Source organism: Aquarana catesbeiana, linkage group LG04 (assembly GCF_042186555.1).
Source record: "Aquarana catesbeiana isolate 2022-GZ linkage group LG04, ASM4218655v1, whole genome shotgun sequence".
Classification (NCBI taxonomy): domain Eukaryota; kingdom Metazoa; phylum Chordata; class Amphibia; order Anura; family Ranidae; genus Aquarana; species Aquarana catesbeiana.
Genome location: NC_133327.1, coordinates 247,642,178 through 247,659,744, shown reverse-complemented (window position 1 = coordinate 247,659,744; position 17,567 = coordinate 247,642,178). Strand labels below are relative to the sequence as shown.

Here is a 17,567-nt window from a genome sequence, read left to right as displayed (position 1 = left end):
TGCGCCCCTTTACTGGCATACTATAGACACCCCCAAGTGCAAAATTTAAAGGAATATTACACTTTTATTGTTTCACTTTAAGCATTATTAAAATCACTGCTCCCAAAAAAATGGCCATTTTTAAAACTTCTTTTTGCATTAATGCATGTCCCCTGGGGCAGGACCCAGGTCCCCAAACACTTTTTATGACAATACCATGCATATAAGCCTTTAAAAATAGCATTTTTGATTTCTCCCATAGACCTTTAAAGGGTGTTCCGCGGCTTTTGAATTTGCCACGAACACCCCAAATTGTTCGCTGTTCGGCGAACTGGCAAACAGCAGATGTTCGAGTCGAACATGAGTTCTACTCGAACTTGAAGCTCATCCCTACTCAGCACATAACACCATTTCTACATCACTATCAATATACCACACCACATACTGCTATACACACAATACCCCATTCCTTTGAGGCTACATCCTTTCGCTTCCCTACTTTACTCAACTTACCTAACTAAACTGCAATCTTTAAAAAAACAATCATCACTTGATGAAAAAATTAACTCAATAGAATGTATTATGAGCCTTATTAGTTTAGATTATAATAGTGTTTTGTTTCTATGGGGTTGATTTACTAAAACTAGAGAGTGCAAAATCAGGTGCAGCTCTGCATAGAAACCAATCAACTTCCAGGTTTTATTGTCAATGAAGACCAAGCCTTTTTGGCCCTTTTTTTTTTTAGCTTAAATCTGTATTTTTTGCTAGAAAATTACTTATAAACCTCAAACATTATAATATTTTTTTTTAGCAGAGACCCTAGGGAATAAAATGGCAATTGTTGCAATTTTTTTATGTCACACGGTGTTTGCACAGCAATTTTTCAAACGCAATTTTTTGGGAAAAAAATACATTTTAATAAATAAATAACTTTAAAAAAAACAATATATACCCTGATTTTTTTGTACAATATAAAAAATGATGTTACGCTGAGTAAATATATACATAACATGCCATACTTTAAAATTGCGCACACTCGTGGAATGGCAACTAGGGATGGGCGAACGATTCGGCCCAAGCATAAGTTCGGGTCGAACTTTGGTTGTTCAGATGTTCCGCGAACACCGAACAATGTGTGGTGTTCGGGGCAAATTCAAAAGCCGCCGAAACACAGTTAAAGTCTATGGAACACCAACATGGATTTTGGGGGGACCGTTCTAAACACTGGAAAAATGCGCCACTTTACATGCATACTATAGACACCCCCCAGGCACGATATTTAAAGGAATATTTTATTTTTATTGTTTCACTTTAAGCATTAAAAAAATTAGTGCTCCCGAAAAAACGGCCGTTTAAAAAAAAAAATTTGCATTGATATATGTCCCTTGGGGCAGGACCCGGGTCCCCAAACACTTTTTATGACAATAACTTGCATATAAGCCTTGAAAATGAGCACTTTTGATTTTTCATGTCCGTGTCCCATAGACTTTAAAGTGTTGGTGTGTTCTTACAAATTTTTTGCCTGTTCGGTATGTTCTGGTGCAAACTGAACCGGGGCGGGGGGGGGGGGTTCGGCTCATCCCTAGTCTGTACATTTGTCTTCCTTAATGTATTCAAAAACCAAATAAAACAATATGGAAAAAACATCCTTACCCATTGTGTGCCTTCAAACATTTTTAGATCCAGTGGGTCTCCTTGAAGTTTCCCATCAATTGAAACTAACGAGTGGCAGCAGCTTAGTGCTCCGAGAAGGGGACTCCAAGGCAAAGTGTCATCTGATGCAAAGTTATGTAATTTCTGTAAACTAAAGGAAACATAATAAAAAACTGATTCTGTGTCACTGTTCACTTTCAAAAGTCATTTGCTAACTAGGGAATCTCTGATACTTCCAACTTATCTCACTTGACCTGTTTAGTTTTTTTCTTTCATAACATTATCCTTTGTTAGACTGAGAGTGATAACTGTTCATAAAAGAGGTTTCAGAAAAGGAAAACTTTGTCAGTTGAATAACAGGGGCATAGCTTAACACAGGGTTCACATAACCCTTTTGCCAGAGCCATTTTTGCGTTTTTTGCACATATGTTGTTATTTTAGGCCTAAAGATTATTTAAAACTTCCAAAATATTATATATCTCCTGAAAGCAGGGATCCTGGTGAATAAAATGGTGGTAGTTCCAGTTTTTTATGGCACATGATAATTCCGCAGTGGTTTATCAAGCACTAGTCTTTTAGTAAAAAATACACTAAAGTTAATTTTAGAGTACATAACGCAACGTGATCTGTGAATGGTGGGGATTTTGATCAGTTTCCTTCTCCCCATTCACAAATGTGTTACAAGCAGCCTAATCATTGAAAGAACTTTTCTCAGTGGTGGAGGAGGAAGCTGGGGGTGTCCCCATCAGACCATTCATACTAATGTTCTGTCTGTAGACCCAAAGCTGTTAACCATGGTAGCGCCTGAAGCTAAGAGACAGGAAGAAGATAGGTATTCCTGAAGTGAAGATTTCTCCAGGATCCAGCTGCCTTCACTATATGAGACCTCCTTCATTAAAGGTAAGTAATGAGACTATAGCTGTGAGAATTTTTTAAGCTAAGCTTTAAGTCACATTACATGTCAGAGCCAAAAAAGAAGTCTAGCTGGAAGATTTCCCTCTGCCAGGTGCTGCGATAGCAGATCTGAACAGGGAGTCGGTAGCTACTGTATATGTAAACCCAGGCATCCAACAATTCTTATTTGTACTGGCCCAGGAAGGCAAATGCCCCACTACCCTCAGGCCAAGTCCTTACATGATATAAAGGATGATACATGTTATTTTATATACATAATAGTCAATACTTTCTGATGTTATGCCAAGTTAAATGAGAATCCTAAGTGTTAACATGATTTTGAGCATAGACATGTTTTTACCTCTTAGGGATTGACACCTGGGGACCTCAAGTTGTGGCATGACTTAAGAAAATTGATAGCTTATAATTATAAATATGGGGACGCTGTGACTTAATGCTGCCATAGATGTTTGAAACAAAGCAGAGATATCTCACAATGTACTAATAGGTCAGCTTTACCTATCTTCACATTAGAGCTCAATTATTATCCTTATACTTATGTTAGAAATGTTCACCAGTGTATGGAACCTACCAGTTCCCTTGAGAAGGCAGTACTCCACAAAGGTCTAATCCATCCTCTGTTAGGGTACCCGTCTGTTGTAATATAAAATAAGATAAAATAAAATAAATGTTATAAAATACACAAAACAGTCTTACTATTAATATATACAGAAATTCCTTCTATATTATTGTAATTCATTCACACTGTTCTGTGCATGGCTTATAAATGCAGAATGAAGTTGTATATGAAAACAACCATGAACTTATTTTTAAAGAACTCAAATGAAAACAGTATAGACTTAAAAACAAATGTAATGTTCTGGAATCTCACTACAGCCTTACCTTATCAAAACAAATAATGTTTAGCCGACCACATACATTGATCCTTTGAGGACTGATGCAGAAAATCCCTTTGGTTTTGAGTCTGCGTTGAGCGTACATAATTCCTGTAGACAAGGCAGCTGACAGTGCTGGTGGGACAGCAGTGGTGATAATGATCAAAGCTTTCACCACTACTTCAGTTAGAGACTCCTGAAAGACAAATAGGAGGTAATATTCTATAATACTATATTGTTTAATATTTCTCATCTGTTATACTGTTGATCTTGTATTAAAAAAGATCCACATGATTCAGCATCAGTCTGATATATTTGCTTAACAACTGATGTGTGCTATATAGGAGACCACTGGAGACACTAAACACATATGGTAGACACATCCAGTAGCATCTCATTACTAAAATTTAATAGCAACTCTCCAATCCGCAGTCATTAGACTTTGTATTAAATACATTTTCAGGTATTTTGTTATGGGATAGGCCACCTAGAATCAATAACCTTTACAAGTATTTCTTCCTTTTTTGGGGAGGGGGGTGTTTGCTCATCAGCTCATAGAAAACATCTTTATTACTGACCACTGCATGCAACTAAATTAACTTTATTATGCTCTAATTAAATCTGCATGCTTTACTTTGCACATTCTAAAAAACATACAGGCCTATTGTTTAAAGGCATTATCATTTACACAAATAATTTCATTGTTCAATTATTTCTATGGCAATATTGATTATTTTTAAAAGCAATATATAAAAATACAACATTTCCGATAAAATTACCATTGATGTCCTTTTTTTTTATTATTAAGGTTGTAAAAACTGCATTTTATCTAATATAAATGAATTTGTTTGATCTTCATACTGTTATGCAGGTGCTATTGCTGTCATAACTTACCCCCCATAAGACAAAAACAGCCACAGTGTAGATTGTTCCAATGACAGCAACTCCGGCTAATATCATTAAGAATCTGAAGGCATCCCTATACAATTTAAAATTCATGGGTTTCGGGTACAAGATGGATCTGACCAAATCCCCCTTAGCTGTATTAAATCCTGCACATACAAAAAAATTATTTCATAAGAATGCATTAAGAAAAACATGTTGTACAGATCCATAGATTAATACAGACAAATATTAATATTAAAGCAGAACTAAACCCATTGATTTAATTGTTTCTCAAAACATTTACTGTACATATAAGGCATGCTGTGAATAATAACTGTCACAGGTGCTTGCTCTCAGCCAAACTGTCAAACCATCACATAGCTGGTGTCATAGCTGATCATATATGCAGAACCATAGCAACCACAGATCGAACAGAGGCTAAGATGGCATCTTCCTTGCCATAAAAATTTAGGAGGGTTTAGTTCTACTTAAATGTTTGCCTAAAACAGTCATACTTGTAAATTTCATCATTTCAGATTTTTCAAACTCTTTACTAACCAGTTTTTAGGACAACTGCCTTAACTTGCCCATGGCTGGTTGGCTTTGTCTGAATGACCTCTGTTCCACAGAAAAGTATATGTCTTTTGAAATCCTCCCCACTGTGAGCCTTCCATGTCATGGTATGGTTATTGTTAGGTAGAGGAGTTTTAGAGACGGGAATACTTTCACCTGTTGGAAATAAACAGCACTCCTGAAATATTAAATGATTAAAAAAGACAGCAATGACTTGTTGACATGATCATCTGTAATGGCGGGGACTCAGTACAGTCGGAGCTGCTGTACTAACCATGCAAGGTTAGTCCAGGGAACTTACTCGCTGAGCTGTTGTTTTCTGCCAGGGGGACTGGACCCCCCACCAGATCACTCCAATCAGCTCTCTCTGCCCTTGGTGAGTCGTTCGGCTGCTGGTTTTCTGGCATGCACGTCTGACAGAAGCCGGCTGAACAACTGTCTTCTGTCAAACAGACCGACATACACACAGCAGAATGTCAGCCGGTATTTTTGTACCGGCAAATGTCTCAAAGTGCATGAGGTAGGTGTATGGCGTCCCATTCACTCTGAAGGACCAACCTTGATGGTGCTCACTGTGCAGATTGCAACAAGCTTTAACCGCAGCATTGTTTAAGGTTAGGAATGAGATTTCAATTCAGTCCAAACACAGGTCAAGACCAAACTTTGCCTGTTCAGACTGCTGCTGAATGTCATACATAGTAGCATTTTTTTACCACTACTATATATGACAATTTATCAAATTAGTATTGGAGCTTTGAGATTCTTATAAACGCACCACCTTCTTATACATATGACAAAAAATTATATACCCAGAGAGCAAAAAATTGAGTTTTAAGGTGCAAGAAAATCAATCAAAATCAAATTTACAATAAATATAGATTTTTTTATTACATAGATAATATAAAACTATATATAAAATGCGGGCCAAAACAACCCAATGGTCACAGTACAAAAGTATGATTGCCTCTACATGTTTCACCACAAACGTGTCTTCTGGAGCTTTTGTAGGATGTTTTTTTTAATACATTACCACCTTTCAAAGTGATCACGGTTCCAAATGATCCCCAAGACCCACCAGGAGGTCCAATGGGGAACGTCTGTGCCACAAAAAGTGAGGGAAGAACGATTGCCCTATAGTCACACCTATTATCTCAAGAAGTTTAGCAAATTGATCGATCAATATTCATATCCCTTTCCCAAATGCAAACTTCCTCTGGTGACAGCAAATTTCAAGGTACTTGTGCCGTCTGAGTACTCCCCTCTTTCAATTTGCCACTGTTCCTTAGCTCAGTGTCAATATGATACCTTTTTAACCAGGGAGGATCAAAAACTTTTATTCAATCTATCCCAAGGGATTGACCCTTTTAAACAGGTTTTGGAGCCTCACTGGTAACAGGGTGAATGGCCACAACCACGTTTGTGGTGAAATATGTAGAGACAATCATACTTTTGTACTTTGACCATTGGGTTGTTTTGGCCCGAATTTTATAAATAGTTTTATATTATCTATGTAATAAAAAATTCTATATTTTTTGTAAATTTGATTTTCATTGATTTTCTTGCACCTTAAAATTCAACTTTTTTGCTCTCTGGGTATATACTGTTTTACAATATATGACAGTTTCCTCTGTCAGTGGTTGTTAAGGAAGCAGCAGGTGCTGGCATCCACCATATTCTTAGCAACCAGTGACATCACTTGGCCTCATTCATTTGTTAACCAGTATACCAGGCCTTGTAAACAAAGGTGCAAGGATAGCGCTGATAACACTGACCAAATATGGCCACATGGCCATATTTGAGCAATGGCCATGGCCACTGGATTTTTAATGTTGACTCTTAAGCATTATTGAAAGTGTTGCTCACCACCAAATTGAAATATTTAAAAAATGTTTTACTTTGTACATGTTCCCCAGGGCAGTGCCCAGCTTCCCATGCCATTTGTTTTGCAATTTTTTGCCTCATAGCCTATAAAATGGCCATTAATGTTCTTTAACATTCTGCTCCATTTGACTTCAATGGGGTTCGATTTCAGCACTTATAATATCAATTTATGGTCTGACTATACAAGCTAACTGCAGGAAAAACATCTATGCTACAGGCCCATCCTAACCATCCTAATCATTTGTTTATAAAAAGAAGAGTTGAAACTGTGGCTAAATACACTATAAACTGATCTTAACAAATCATCAAACTGTGATAAAGCATTCATTTAAACTTCATTTTTAGAACAGTATAAGGCTTTATGCACCAAGGGCTTTTATAAACGGTTTTCTCTTAGCAGGAGAAAAATAACTTCAAAAACAGACTTAAGTTGCATTTAGGTGCATTTTGACTTGTTAAGCTCTTGGGCCTTTATTTATTTCATTGGCCAGAATATTAATATATTCTGGCCACTTAAATGAAAAAATGCTCAAGTGCTAAATGCCCCTAGTGCTTAGGCATAGGCACGGTTAGACGAGTTTACCTGCGCATCAGGCATTTTTATGCTCAATAGCTCCTCTCCTGAACACAACTTTGGTGAGGGGGGGGTCTGCCTCTAAACTCTTGTAAACGCCCATAGTGTGCATGGACATATAGGCTAACATGGAGGAACATTTAGAGGCAGGAAAAAAAATCTCAAACCCCTGTAAAAGCAGCATTTTTGAGCTCAAGTGTGCATGAGACCTAACAGGGATTACTGTACACCATCTTCAGTCTGAACTATTTTTATTGAAACAACATACGGCAGCAGATTAATAAAGCATATATGTTCCAATAAGCTCCTTTTAGGCTAACCATAGACAACACAATCTGGCCATACAATTATGCCCCTGCACTACATATTTCTTGGTGAATCTAAGGCCTGATTCAGTGTGATTTTAGATGCAACTTGAGTCAAACAGAATTGCATTACATGGGAATCACATTTCTTTCAATGGTGACCATTTACAATAATGCAGCACAGAATGGCATCATTTTGGAAAAGGGTCCTGTGCCACTTTGGTGCAATTCCAGCGCAATTTTGGCACCATAGAACATGCAAACCAAATCCAAAATGCATCCAAAAGTCACACTACATAGTTGCAATGAAAATCAAATTAAACTGCAGCTGTAGTAGTGTGAACCTAGCCTGAAGGAGCATTTACAATCAGTTTGTAAAGAGTGTGATGAGGTGATGTAATACAACTAATTAAACAACAAAAAGCAGCCACACACAAAAAGTAATGCATAAAATAAAAGAGTTCATTCAAAAAAGTAGTAATCACCTTATTAAAAACTTTATTTAGTTGGTATTCTGCCATTTAGTGTAAACATATATGACACATATCTGTTGGTAAACTACAAAAAAACTTGTCACCTCAAAATTTAAGTTTGCAATTTTTCAATACTTTAGATGCAGAACTTAGAGGTATTAGAATGATCTAAAATGTGTTTGTAGTCTTTGATTGCTTCTTTTTGATATGTTAAGATATTTTTAGATTCTAAAAATGAAATATCAGATGCATATCAGGTGTATCTATACACCCTAACAAAACTAAAATATAAACTATTGTCTTTTAAAAGGATTCTGTGATCTAAATAGAACATATACCTGTAAGCATGCTCTCATTCACAATACATCCTCCACTGAGAAGTATGGCATCACATGGTAAGAACTGCCTCTTTCCTGTAAGAACAATTACATCACCGGGCACCAAGCAGTGTGATTCAATCTCTTTACATTCTGCAAGAAAATGTATACAATGGATGTAAGTAATTCAAGCAATTGTACTACATCTTTTATTTCGTTTTTCTTTTACTTCTTTTTGTTTAACAAAGCCATGTGATTATCACGTCAGCACCGACATGGTGTTTACCCTTTTGCTGACCATGTAACACATATATGCGGTGCAAGAAAGGTGGGCTTTTACACCCAGCTGCCGCACATATGCATCCACAGGGGCATAAGGTTGCATGCTAGGAGCCATAGACAGTCCTCAGTCAAGGCTTCTGCTTGGGAGCCAGCAGGATGAGCTCCTGATCATATGACCGCTGTGAGATCCACTCAAAGTGGTCACATGGTACAGAAGCTGTGCCACCTCCCGTGCATTACACCCCTCTTAAAAGGCCATTAAGGGTTTGAAGGCTTTGTTAAAGCGGAGTTCCACCCAAAAGTGGAACTTCCGCTTTAAGCACTCCTTTCCCCCTGACATACCACATTTGGCATGTCATTTTTTTGGGGAGGAGTGTGTACCCTCTTTTTAGTGGGACTTTCTGTCCCACTTCCTCCTTCCTGTTCTCGGCCGCCTAGGCGACTCCTCCTCTCACCCTAGGCGGCCCCTCCCTGCCAGCGATTTTCTGGGACACAACACAGGTCCCAGAAGTTTGGATGGCCAATAGCAGAGCACAGCGCGAATCACGCATGCACAGTGGTTGCCTGGCCGTGAAGCCATAAGCTGTCACAGCTGGGTGCGCTCCGGGCAGCCGCATCGCTGGACCGTGGGACAGGTAAGTGTCGGTTTATTAAACGTTAGCAGCTATGCTTTTTGTAGCTGCTGACTTTTAATAAACAAAAAAACGTGTGGAACTCCGCTTTAGTAAGCACAACCGTGTCATTGGCAGTATTGACATGGTACTCGCATGATTTTGAAAGCCACATGATCACTATGTCAGTGCTGCATTTGATCATATGGCTTTGATTACCATATCAAACACTATAATTTTCCAGATAGGAAGGAGTTTTAAAATGACTTGCTAAGCTATTGCTAGACTTGCCAGGCTTCACAAGTTTGTTGCACAATTGCAGCAAGTCCGCATTGCATGAATCCAGATCAACTTTCTTTGCAAACATTCTGCAAGTCTGCAGTTATGTTATGCAATAGTCATCCCACCACAGGGGCCACTGTGACTTTCAGAGCTCTTGCTGTAGACTTACCTCTGCAACTTTGCTCATGCTAGAGACTTTGCCATGCAAATTTGCTACAAGTTGGAAAAGTGTTAACTAGAACTTTTAGTGCTATAAGTGCTCTGCAAGTGTACAACTGGCCAGTGAAAATGTGCCGCAGGGTAACAGACTTACATTTCAGCACTGCGGCAAATTTGTGGCAAGTTATCCTTTCTATCTGGGATGTGGTCATGCTATTGGATTGTTCATATTTTTTTTTCTTGTGATAATAATTCACTTTAATAATATTAATCTCATTTAAAAAAAGAAACCAATATTCTGAGCCTGGCAAAAATAAATATTGTCTGGCCCCATCTTTTACTCAGTACATGCCAATGAACTCTGTGCACACCTTTGGCATATGCGGTGGAAAGGGGAAAACAGAAACAGTGCCCGGTCCAGAGATAGGCCTCAACAGACTCCCCATCACATGCACCCACAGTATCTCATGCAGGTAACGACATACAGGTACGTCGTTTTGCCCAGTTGGAGTATATGTGCAATGGACGGTCCGAAAGTGGTTAAAGGCTCCTCCAATACTTTCAACGTTTACTACTACAATATTTTAGTATTCTCATAATGTAACATGCCTCCATTTTTCTGGCGTATGGTCACCTTGACACTGTTGTTGGATTTCACCAGATTATGAAGCTTCACAGATTCCTGTAGAAGAACAATGATATATTTATTTATGTGAATGTACTATTTATCACAGATAAATATTAAAGAAAAATGCTAGACTGAGTAAGATAACATGCAGGGAAGAAGAAAACACAGATACGAAGCCTAGGTTCACACAGATGAATCTCATACGAGTCGCACAGAAACCGCACAGCATTCTTGCACATTTCACATGCAATTCGGTGGGGTGCGATTTGAGCCTATTCATTTCGAATGAGCTCAAATCACATCGCATCATCAGCAAAGTTCTGTATGTATCAATTTTTGGAACGTACTGCAACCGGATCGCATGGTCGTTTTGTACCACATGATCTGGTGCAGGTAAAAGCACAAGAGCAGTGCAATTTTAATGCGGTGCGGGAAACACACACAGGGTTTCCCGTACCGCATTCTAGTGTAAACCCGGGCTAAATCAGCATTACACATATAAGTAAAATATAATGACAAAATGTTTTAAAGCAGTATTGGGTTTAGCGATAAGATGTCACTGTAAAATTGCTAACAACTTGCCTTTCTTAGGTCATGAACTGTAAAAACGATAGAAATGAGAGTCATTATAATAACAGCAACTGAATATTCGATGAACCCCACTGCCAACCACACAGCCAGACTGCAAGCTTCAAAGGCATAAAAGGGGTTTAACACCTAAAATAAAGGACAGTGCAAAGAAAAGTGAAAATAATAGAAATATAGTAAATAGCAAGTAAAATGTTGTCATCCTTCAAAATAAAAGTGATAGAAATTGGACATGCAACTGTAAATATGCGCTGTCAGATTGTTTAATTGTAATTTAACTACAGCCGAACCTCTTCTTTAGTTTTATATGGAATGGGGAAGGCTTACAGCCTCTGTCTGGTTTTGTTGTTGACTTTGTTCTGTTGAAGCAAAACACAGCAATGGGTTTGATTTAGTAAAGGCAGACTGTGCACTTTGCAAGTCCAGTTGCACTCTGCAAGGGAATTTGCTCCAGAGCTTAGTAGATTATGTAAAGCTTCACTTTGCAAAGAATACCCAATCATAGGCAAGGAAGATAAAAAAGAGCATTTTTGCTTATACCTGATTGAATGATAGAAGTCAACAGAGATTCCCCTCATTTACTAAGCTATGGAGCAAATTCCCTTGCATCTGCGCTTGAAAATTTCTCAGTCTATTTGCCTTTAGTAAATCAACCCCAGTATGTCCAAGAGGCCATTGCTAAGGGGCATGAGGAGAGGGGAAATCCAATTTTTTACAATTATCACTGGCACAGATGTGAGAAATCTTCCAAAGGAAAGGCCTTTTCCATTGCCACATGCTAAAAGTGTGATTTCCCCTCACTTTACATAGATATCATTCACTTCCTGTTAGGTATCCAGGACAAGAAGCTAAGAAAAAGCTATCCAAATGGGTAGACAAGCCACAATTAGAATCTTGAAAAAGTTCCAACCTATCTAAAATAAAAAGAGGAAATAGGAATCTCAGAACCTGAATTACTCTAAAATTCTTTTATTTGTCAAAATATATATATATATATATATATATATATATATATATATATATATATATATATATATATATATATATATATATATATATATATATATATATATATATACAGTCATACAGTCTTAATGTATATCTACAAAAAGTTTTGTAGATGTACTTTTGAAGTATATTTTCAATACACCAAAAGCGTCTTGGTGAGCCTCCTGTTAAAAGATAATATAGCCTCAGTATGTTATGGAATTATTCTCAGTTAACTTTAGCTCCAGTATATAATACCTCTTTGAACAGTAATTTCCAGATTGGTTCAACGTCAACTTCAATAGCATTTGGTCCACAAATTGTTCTTCTGCAGAAAAAAAAGGTTTTATATGTTACAAGATATGTATGTGACTAAATAGATATTATTTCCTGTGTTTCCACTGCACTTTTTATTTCTTCCCTCTAATTTTTACAACTCATATTTTAGATATTACAGTTGTCAGCAACATCCAAAGACACACAGTGGTCTATTCCTTAAAGTGTACGGACAACCTAGCAATACATTTGTATATTTACTCCTTTTGTTCTGTTAAATATACTGTTGAGTTTAAAAAAAAATTGAAGTATGGACTGGATGGTGAGAACATTAATGCCAGCTATTAGTGGTGATCAGGATACTGTAACATGTCTTTTGATACCAAGCATTTTCTTCTGCAACAATGCATCGTTTGAGCTGAATCTGTCTGGCCATTGAATGAATAATGTTTCTCCCGTACCGGTCTAAAATTGTCTAAATAAAATATTATTTAAAAAAATATATACTGTTGAAAGAGATTTGTTATATCTGTTCCATAAGTGCAAAAAACTACTGTTGATCTTGTCAGATATTTAGAGTTGTCCTGTGTACACTTTCAGGGGAATTACCAAAGCTTTCTGTGCCCTTCCTACTTCCCTCAGCTGAACATGGGGCAGAGACAGGCAGAAATATCAGAGCATGCAGCTCCAGCTTTCCTGTTCTCTGTGCTGTGTCTATTACAGTCACTGTAGTTGATTTGGTGCAGCACCTGCTCCATTTTTTATGTTTAGAGGAGTGGTGCAAGTAATGCAAGTATTATGTGTGCACTGATCTTTGTGAATTCTCCCCTTCCTGTGTTATCTCAAGGAGCCTAATTAGCCTTCCCAACCCTAATCTTGGATTGCAAAACAATTGGTCTATATGATATAGAGAGTGGGAAAGTTTGGGTAGTTTAGCAAAGGAAAACTGAGTAGGACTGACAACACTCAGTGTACAACAGGTAATTTGTGGGTTAGTGTTTTTTTGTGTTTTGTTGTTTTTTTTTTTGTTGCCCTGTAATGCAAATTAAAATGTCAGTTGATTTCATGCCAACATCACCATAGACGATCACACCAGAGTGTGTTGTCTTTTTTCTATCTTTCCTACAAAAGCATAAGGATACATTGAGCTTAAAGTGGAGGTCCACCCAAAAAAAAAAAAAAAAAAAAAAAAAACATAAAAACGCTCCTTTAAATACATTAAAAAACATTTAAAAAAAAAAAAATGTACTTACCAGAAATGCCTGTTGCTAGGCAGATCGTCCTAATCTGCCACTTCCTATTCTGCGGTGATCTTCAGTCTTCTCCTCCTCGCGTTGATTTCAGGGAAATTTGGGCACGGTGTCTTCTGGGACCTGTGTGTGTCACAGAAGACAGTCGCCCATTCAGAAATCGCCGGGGGACTCGCACATGCGCAGTAGGAAATGGGCAGTGAAGCCGCAAGGCTCCACTGCCTGCTGTTTCCCTTAGTGAGGATGGCGGTGGCACACGATACGAGGGACGGATTGGCCGACATCGCAGGTGCCCTGGATAGGTAAGTATCCTTATTAAAAGTCAGCAGCTACAGTATGTGTAGCTGCTGACTTTAAAATTTTTTTTTTTTTTTTTACGGCTGGAACACCGTTTTGAGGAGAGCATTGAGATACCATAGCATACTGCTGTATTAAAGTTAACATGTAAAGAAAACTAAGTTTATAGCTGAACTCCAGGTTGACAGCTAAATACACAGGTACAATACATAGTGTATATAGGACAGGGCTGTTTTGCCTTCCAAAGGATTTATAAACCTGGTAAAAACTGAATACAGATCTGCCCCACAGCACAGTCCCAGACAGGAGACCCAGTTTTCTTTGCTGCAGTTTCACATTAATTTACATGGCTTCACCCACATTTTTTGACTGGGCTGTGAATGGAGAAGCAGCAAGATGATGGGCTCATCACTCTGTCAATCTGCCCTATCTGCATATTTTATTGCACTGCAGCACACCTGATTGGCTCCTTGTGGTGCTTCTCTCTCCCCCTATCTGAGCTCAGCTGTACAGTAGACTGCGAAGGTCTGAAACCAGGTAAAATTCATGTACTCACACTTCTTGCATCTAAACTACACATATAGTGATGTATTCATGATTACAGAACTGCATTATTGTGTCAAAGCAAAATAAAGAATAAAACGAATAATTATTTTTTTAAAGACCCCTTAAAGTGCAGAGAACTACAGAAACGCACTCAGCTTTTAAAGAATAAATTCAATCTTTGTAGGATGTTACATGTTGCACTCATATTTAGGGAGTAACGTGTACCATGTTACAATAATGCACATGCCCACGCGCCCCCGGTCCCTCTCCCTGCACCCGCTGTTTTTAACACAGATGCCTCATTTATTCAGAGAGATCTGTTAATAAATGAACTACTAGTGCCGTCTTCCACCATGGCTGACGGCTTGTAGTTCTCAATACAAGGGAGCTAATAGGCGCTCTCATAGTTCATTGATTCTTCTTTCCTGGTCTTCAGCAACTGTCTGCAGGTATGGGAGGTACGAGCCAGCAACTGACTGAGAGTTTGCAGGATCCTGGAATTGCACCCGCAATCTACTGCAGGCTGCAGTGTAAAAAGACAATAAATGCACATTTTTTTTACCTGTAAAATTATGCATTTATTTATTTTTTACAGCCCTGCCCAATGTCTTTGGCTAAATTATCTAACCACTCCTACACTCAGATCTGCACAACAACATACAGTAAAACCTTGGATTGAGAGTAATTTGGTTTGAGAGTGTTTTGCTTTTTATACATTTTGACTTGATATACAAGCAATGTCTTAAAATACAAGTAGCGTCACTTCACAACTGAGTATAAAAGAGACCAGAGCTGCCTCTAATGCCGCGTACACACGAGCGGAATGTCCGTCAGAAAAAGTCCGATGGGAGCTTTTCATCGTATATTCCGACCATGTGTATGCCTCATCGGACTTTTTCCATCGAAAATTCAGACGGACTTAGATAGAGAACATGTTCTATATTTTTCCTGACGGAACTAATTACTATTGGAAAAACCACTCGTCTGTATACTGTTCCGATGTACCAAAAATGATGCATGCTCTGAAGCAAGTACGAGATGGAAGCGCTCGGTCTTTCTAGTGCTGTCGTACGTGTTGTATGTCACTGCGTTCTTGACGGTCGGACTTTGGTGTGACCGTGTGTATGCAAGACAGCTTAAGCAGAATTCCGTTGGAGAAACCTTCAGAGTTTATTTCGCGGGCAAAACAGCTCGTGTGTACGTGGCATAAGTTTAGCAATATGGATACATTTAATGAAGGTACAACATTTAGCAACTCACATGGTTGATGAATAAAACAGACACATCTAAGTATGCAGGCATTCGGGGTAAAGCTGTCCACATAGACCATCCTCCTCACTGCTAGGGATGAGCCAGTTGGTCAAGTCGAACATAAGTTCGACTCAAACACTGAGTGTTCGCAGAACAGTGAACATTATGCGGTGTGCGCGGCAAATTTGAAAAGCCGCGGAACACCATTAAAGTCTATGGGACACTAACATGAAAAACCAAAAGTGCTCATTTTAATGGTTTATATGCAAGTTATTGTCATAAAAAGTGTTTGGGGACCTGGGTCCTGCCCCAGGGGACATGTATTAATGCAAAAAAAAGTTTTAAAAACTGCAGTTTTTTCGGGAGCAGTGATTTTAATAATGCTTAAAGTGAAACAATAAAAATGAAATATTACTTTAAATATCGTGCCTGGGGGTGTCTATAGTATGCCTGTAAAGTGGCGCAGTTTTCCCGTGTTTAGAACTATACCACAGCAAAATGACATTTCTAAAGGAAAAAAAAGTAATTTAAAACTGATCCCGGCTGTACAGAATTGTCGGGTCTCAGGAATATAGATAAAACTCATTGAAAAAATAGGCATGGGTTCCCCCCAATCCATTACCAGGCCCTTTGGGTCTGGTATGAATATTAAGGGGAACCCCAAACCAAATTGTTTTAAAAAAATTGTGTGGGGGTCCCCCCAAAATCCATACCAGAGTATGGGTTTTAAGGGGCACCCCGCGCCAAAATGAAAAAAGAAATGGCATAGGAGTCCCCCCAAAATCCATACCAGACCATTATCCCAGCACGCAACCTGGCAGGCCGCAGGAAAAGAGGGGGGGATGAGAGAGTGCCCCCCTTCCTAAACCGTACCAGGCCACATGCCCTCAACAATTTGGGGTCTCCAAAGCACCTTGTCCCAATGTTGATGGTGATAAGGGCCTCATCCCTACAACTCTTGCCCGGTAGTTGTGGGGGTCTGTGGACGGGGGGCTTATCGGAATCTGGAAGCCCCCTTTAACAAGGAGACCCCAGATCCTGGCCCCCCCATGTGAATTGGTTATGGGTACATTGTACCCCTACCATTTCACAAAAAAAGTGTCAAAAATAGTAAAAAAGACAGGAGACACTTTGGGACAAGTCCTTTATTAAAAAATAAAAAATAAAAATGTCCCAAGATGTAAATTCATCTCATGCTGCCCGACAAGTCGAAAAAAGAAAAAAAAAGCCGCAACAGCTCTGCCTCCATGGGAGGCTCCTGCACACTGCACGTTTCTCGCTTAGACAGCTGTTATATAGCTGAGGGTGAGGCCACTCAGTGACGCAAACGGGCAACCCTGCCTTCCTCTGATGTCACTTCTCTGTCACTGAGAAGAAGCTTCACTCGGTGGGAGCCTCCCATGGAGGCAGAGCTGTTGCGTCTTTTTTTTCTTTCTTTCTTCGGTTCGTCGGGCGGCGCGAGATGGATCTACATTGCGGGACTTTTTTTTTTTTTTTAATAAAGGACTTGTCCCAAAGTGTCTCCTGTCTTTTTTACTATTTTTGACACTTTTTTTGTGAATTGGTAGGGGCACAATGTACCCATTATGAATTCACATAGGGGGGTGGCGCGATCTGGGGATCCCCTTGTTAAAGGGGGCTTCCAGATTCTGATAAGCCCCCTCCCACAGACCCCCACAACCACCGGGCAAGGGTTGTGGGGATGAGGCCCTTGACCCCATCAACATGGGAACAAGGTGCTTTGGGGACCCCAAAGCATCCTCCCCATGTTGAGGGCATGTGGCTTGGTACGGTTCAGGAGGGGGGCCGCTCTCTTGGCCCTCCTCTTTTCCTGCAGCCTGCCAGGTTGCATGCTCGGATAAGGGTCTGGTATGGATTTGGGGGGGACCCCTAGGGCATTTAAAAAAAAAAATTGGCACAGGGTTCCCCTTAATATCCATCCCAGACTTGAAGGGCCTGGGTGTGGATTTTGGGGGGACC

The 17,567-nt window shown here is 39.2% G+C and overlaps 1 protein-coding gene across 1 annotated transcript in view; it reads right to left on the bottom strand.

Moving 5' to 3' along the window:
• The window catches only part of LOC141139845 (probable cation-transporting ATPase 13A4), a 74,577-nt gene that overhangs the window by 42,562 nt on the left and 14,448 nt on the right, over positions 1-17,567 (bottom strand). The window contains exons 6-14 of the mRNA XM_073626372.1: positions 12,226-12,295; positions 10,975-11,109; positions 10,374-10,446; positions 8,452-8,583; positions 4,866-5,036; positions 4,317-4,474; positions 3,430-3,618; positions 3,119-3,180; positions 1,633-1,783 (exon numbers count right to left, since the gene is read on the bottom strand). Of these exons, the coding sequence (XP_073482473.1) occupies positions 1,633-1,783; positions 3,119-3,180; positions 3,430-3,618; positions 4,317-4,474; positions 4,866-5,036; positions 8,452-8,583; positions 10,374-10,446; positions 10,975-11,109; positions 12,226-12,295 (1,141 nt within the window). The remainder of the gene's footprint in view (positions 1-1,632; positions 1,784-3,118; positions 3,181-3,429; positions 3,619-4,316; positions 4,475-4,865; positions 5,037-8,451; positions 8,584-10,373; positions 10,447-10,974; positions 11,110-12,225; positions 12,296-17,567) is intronic.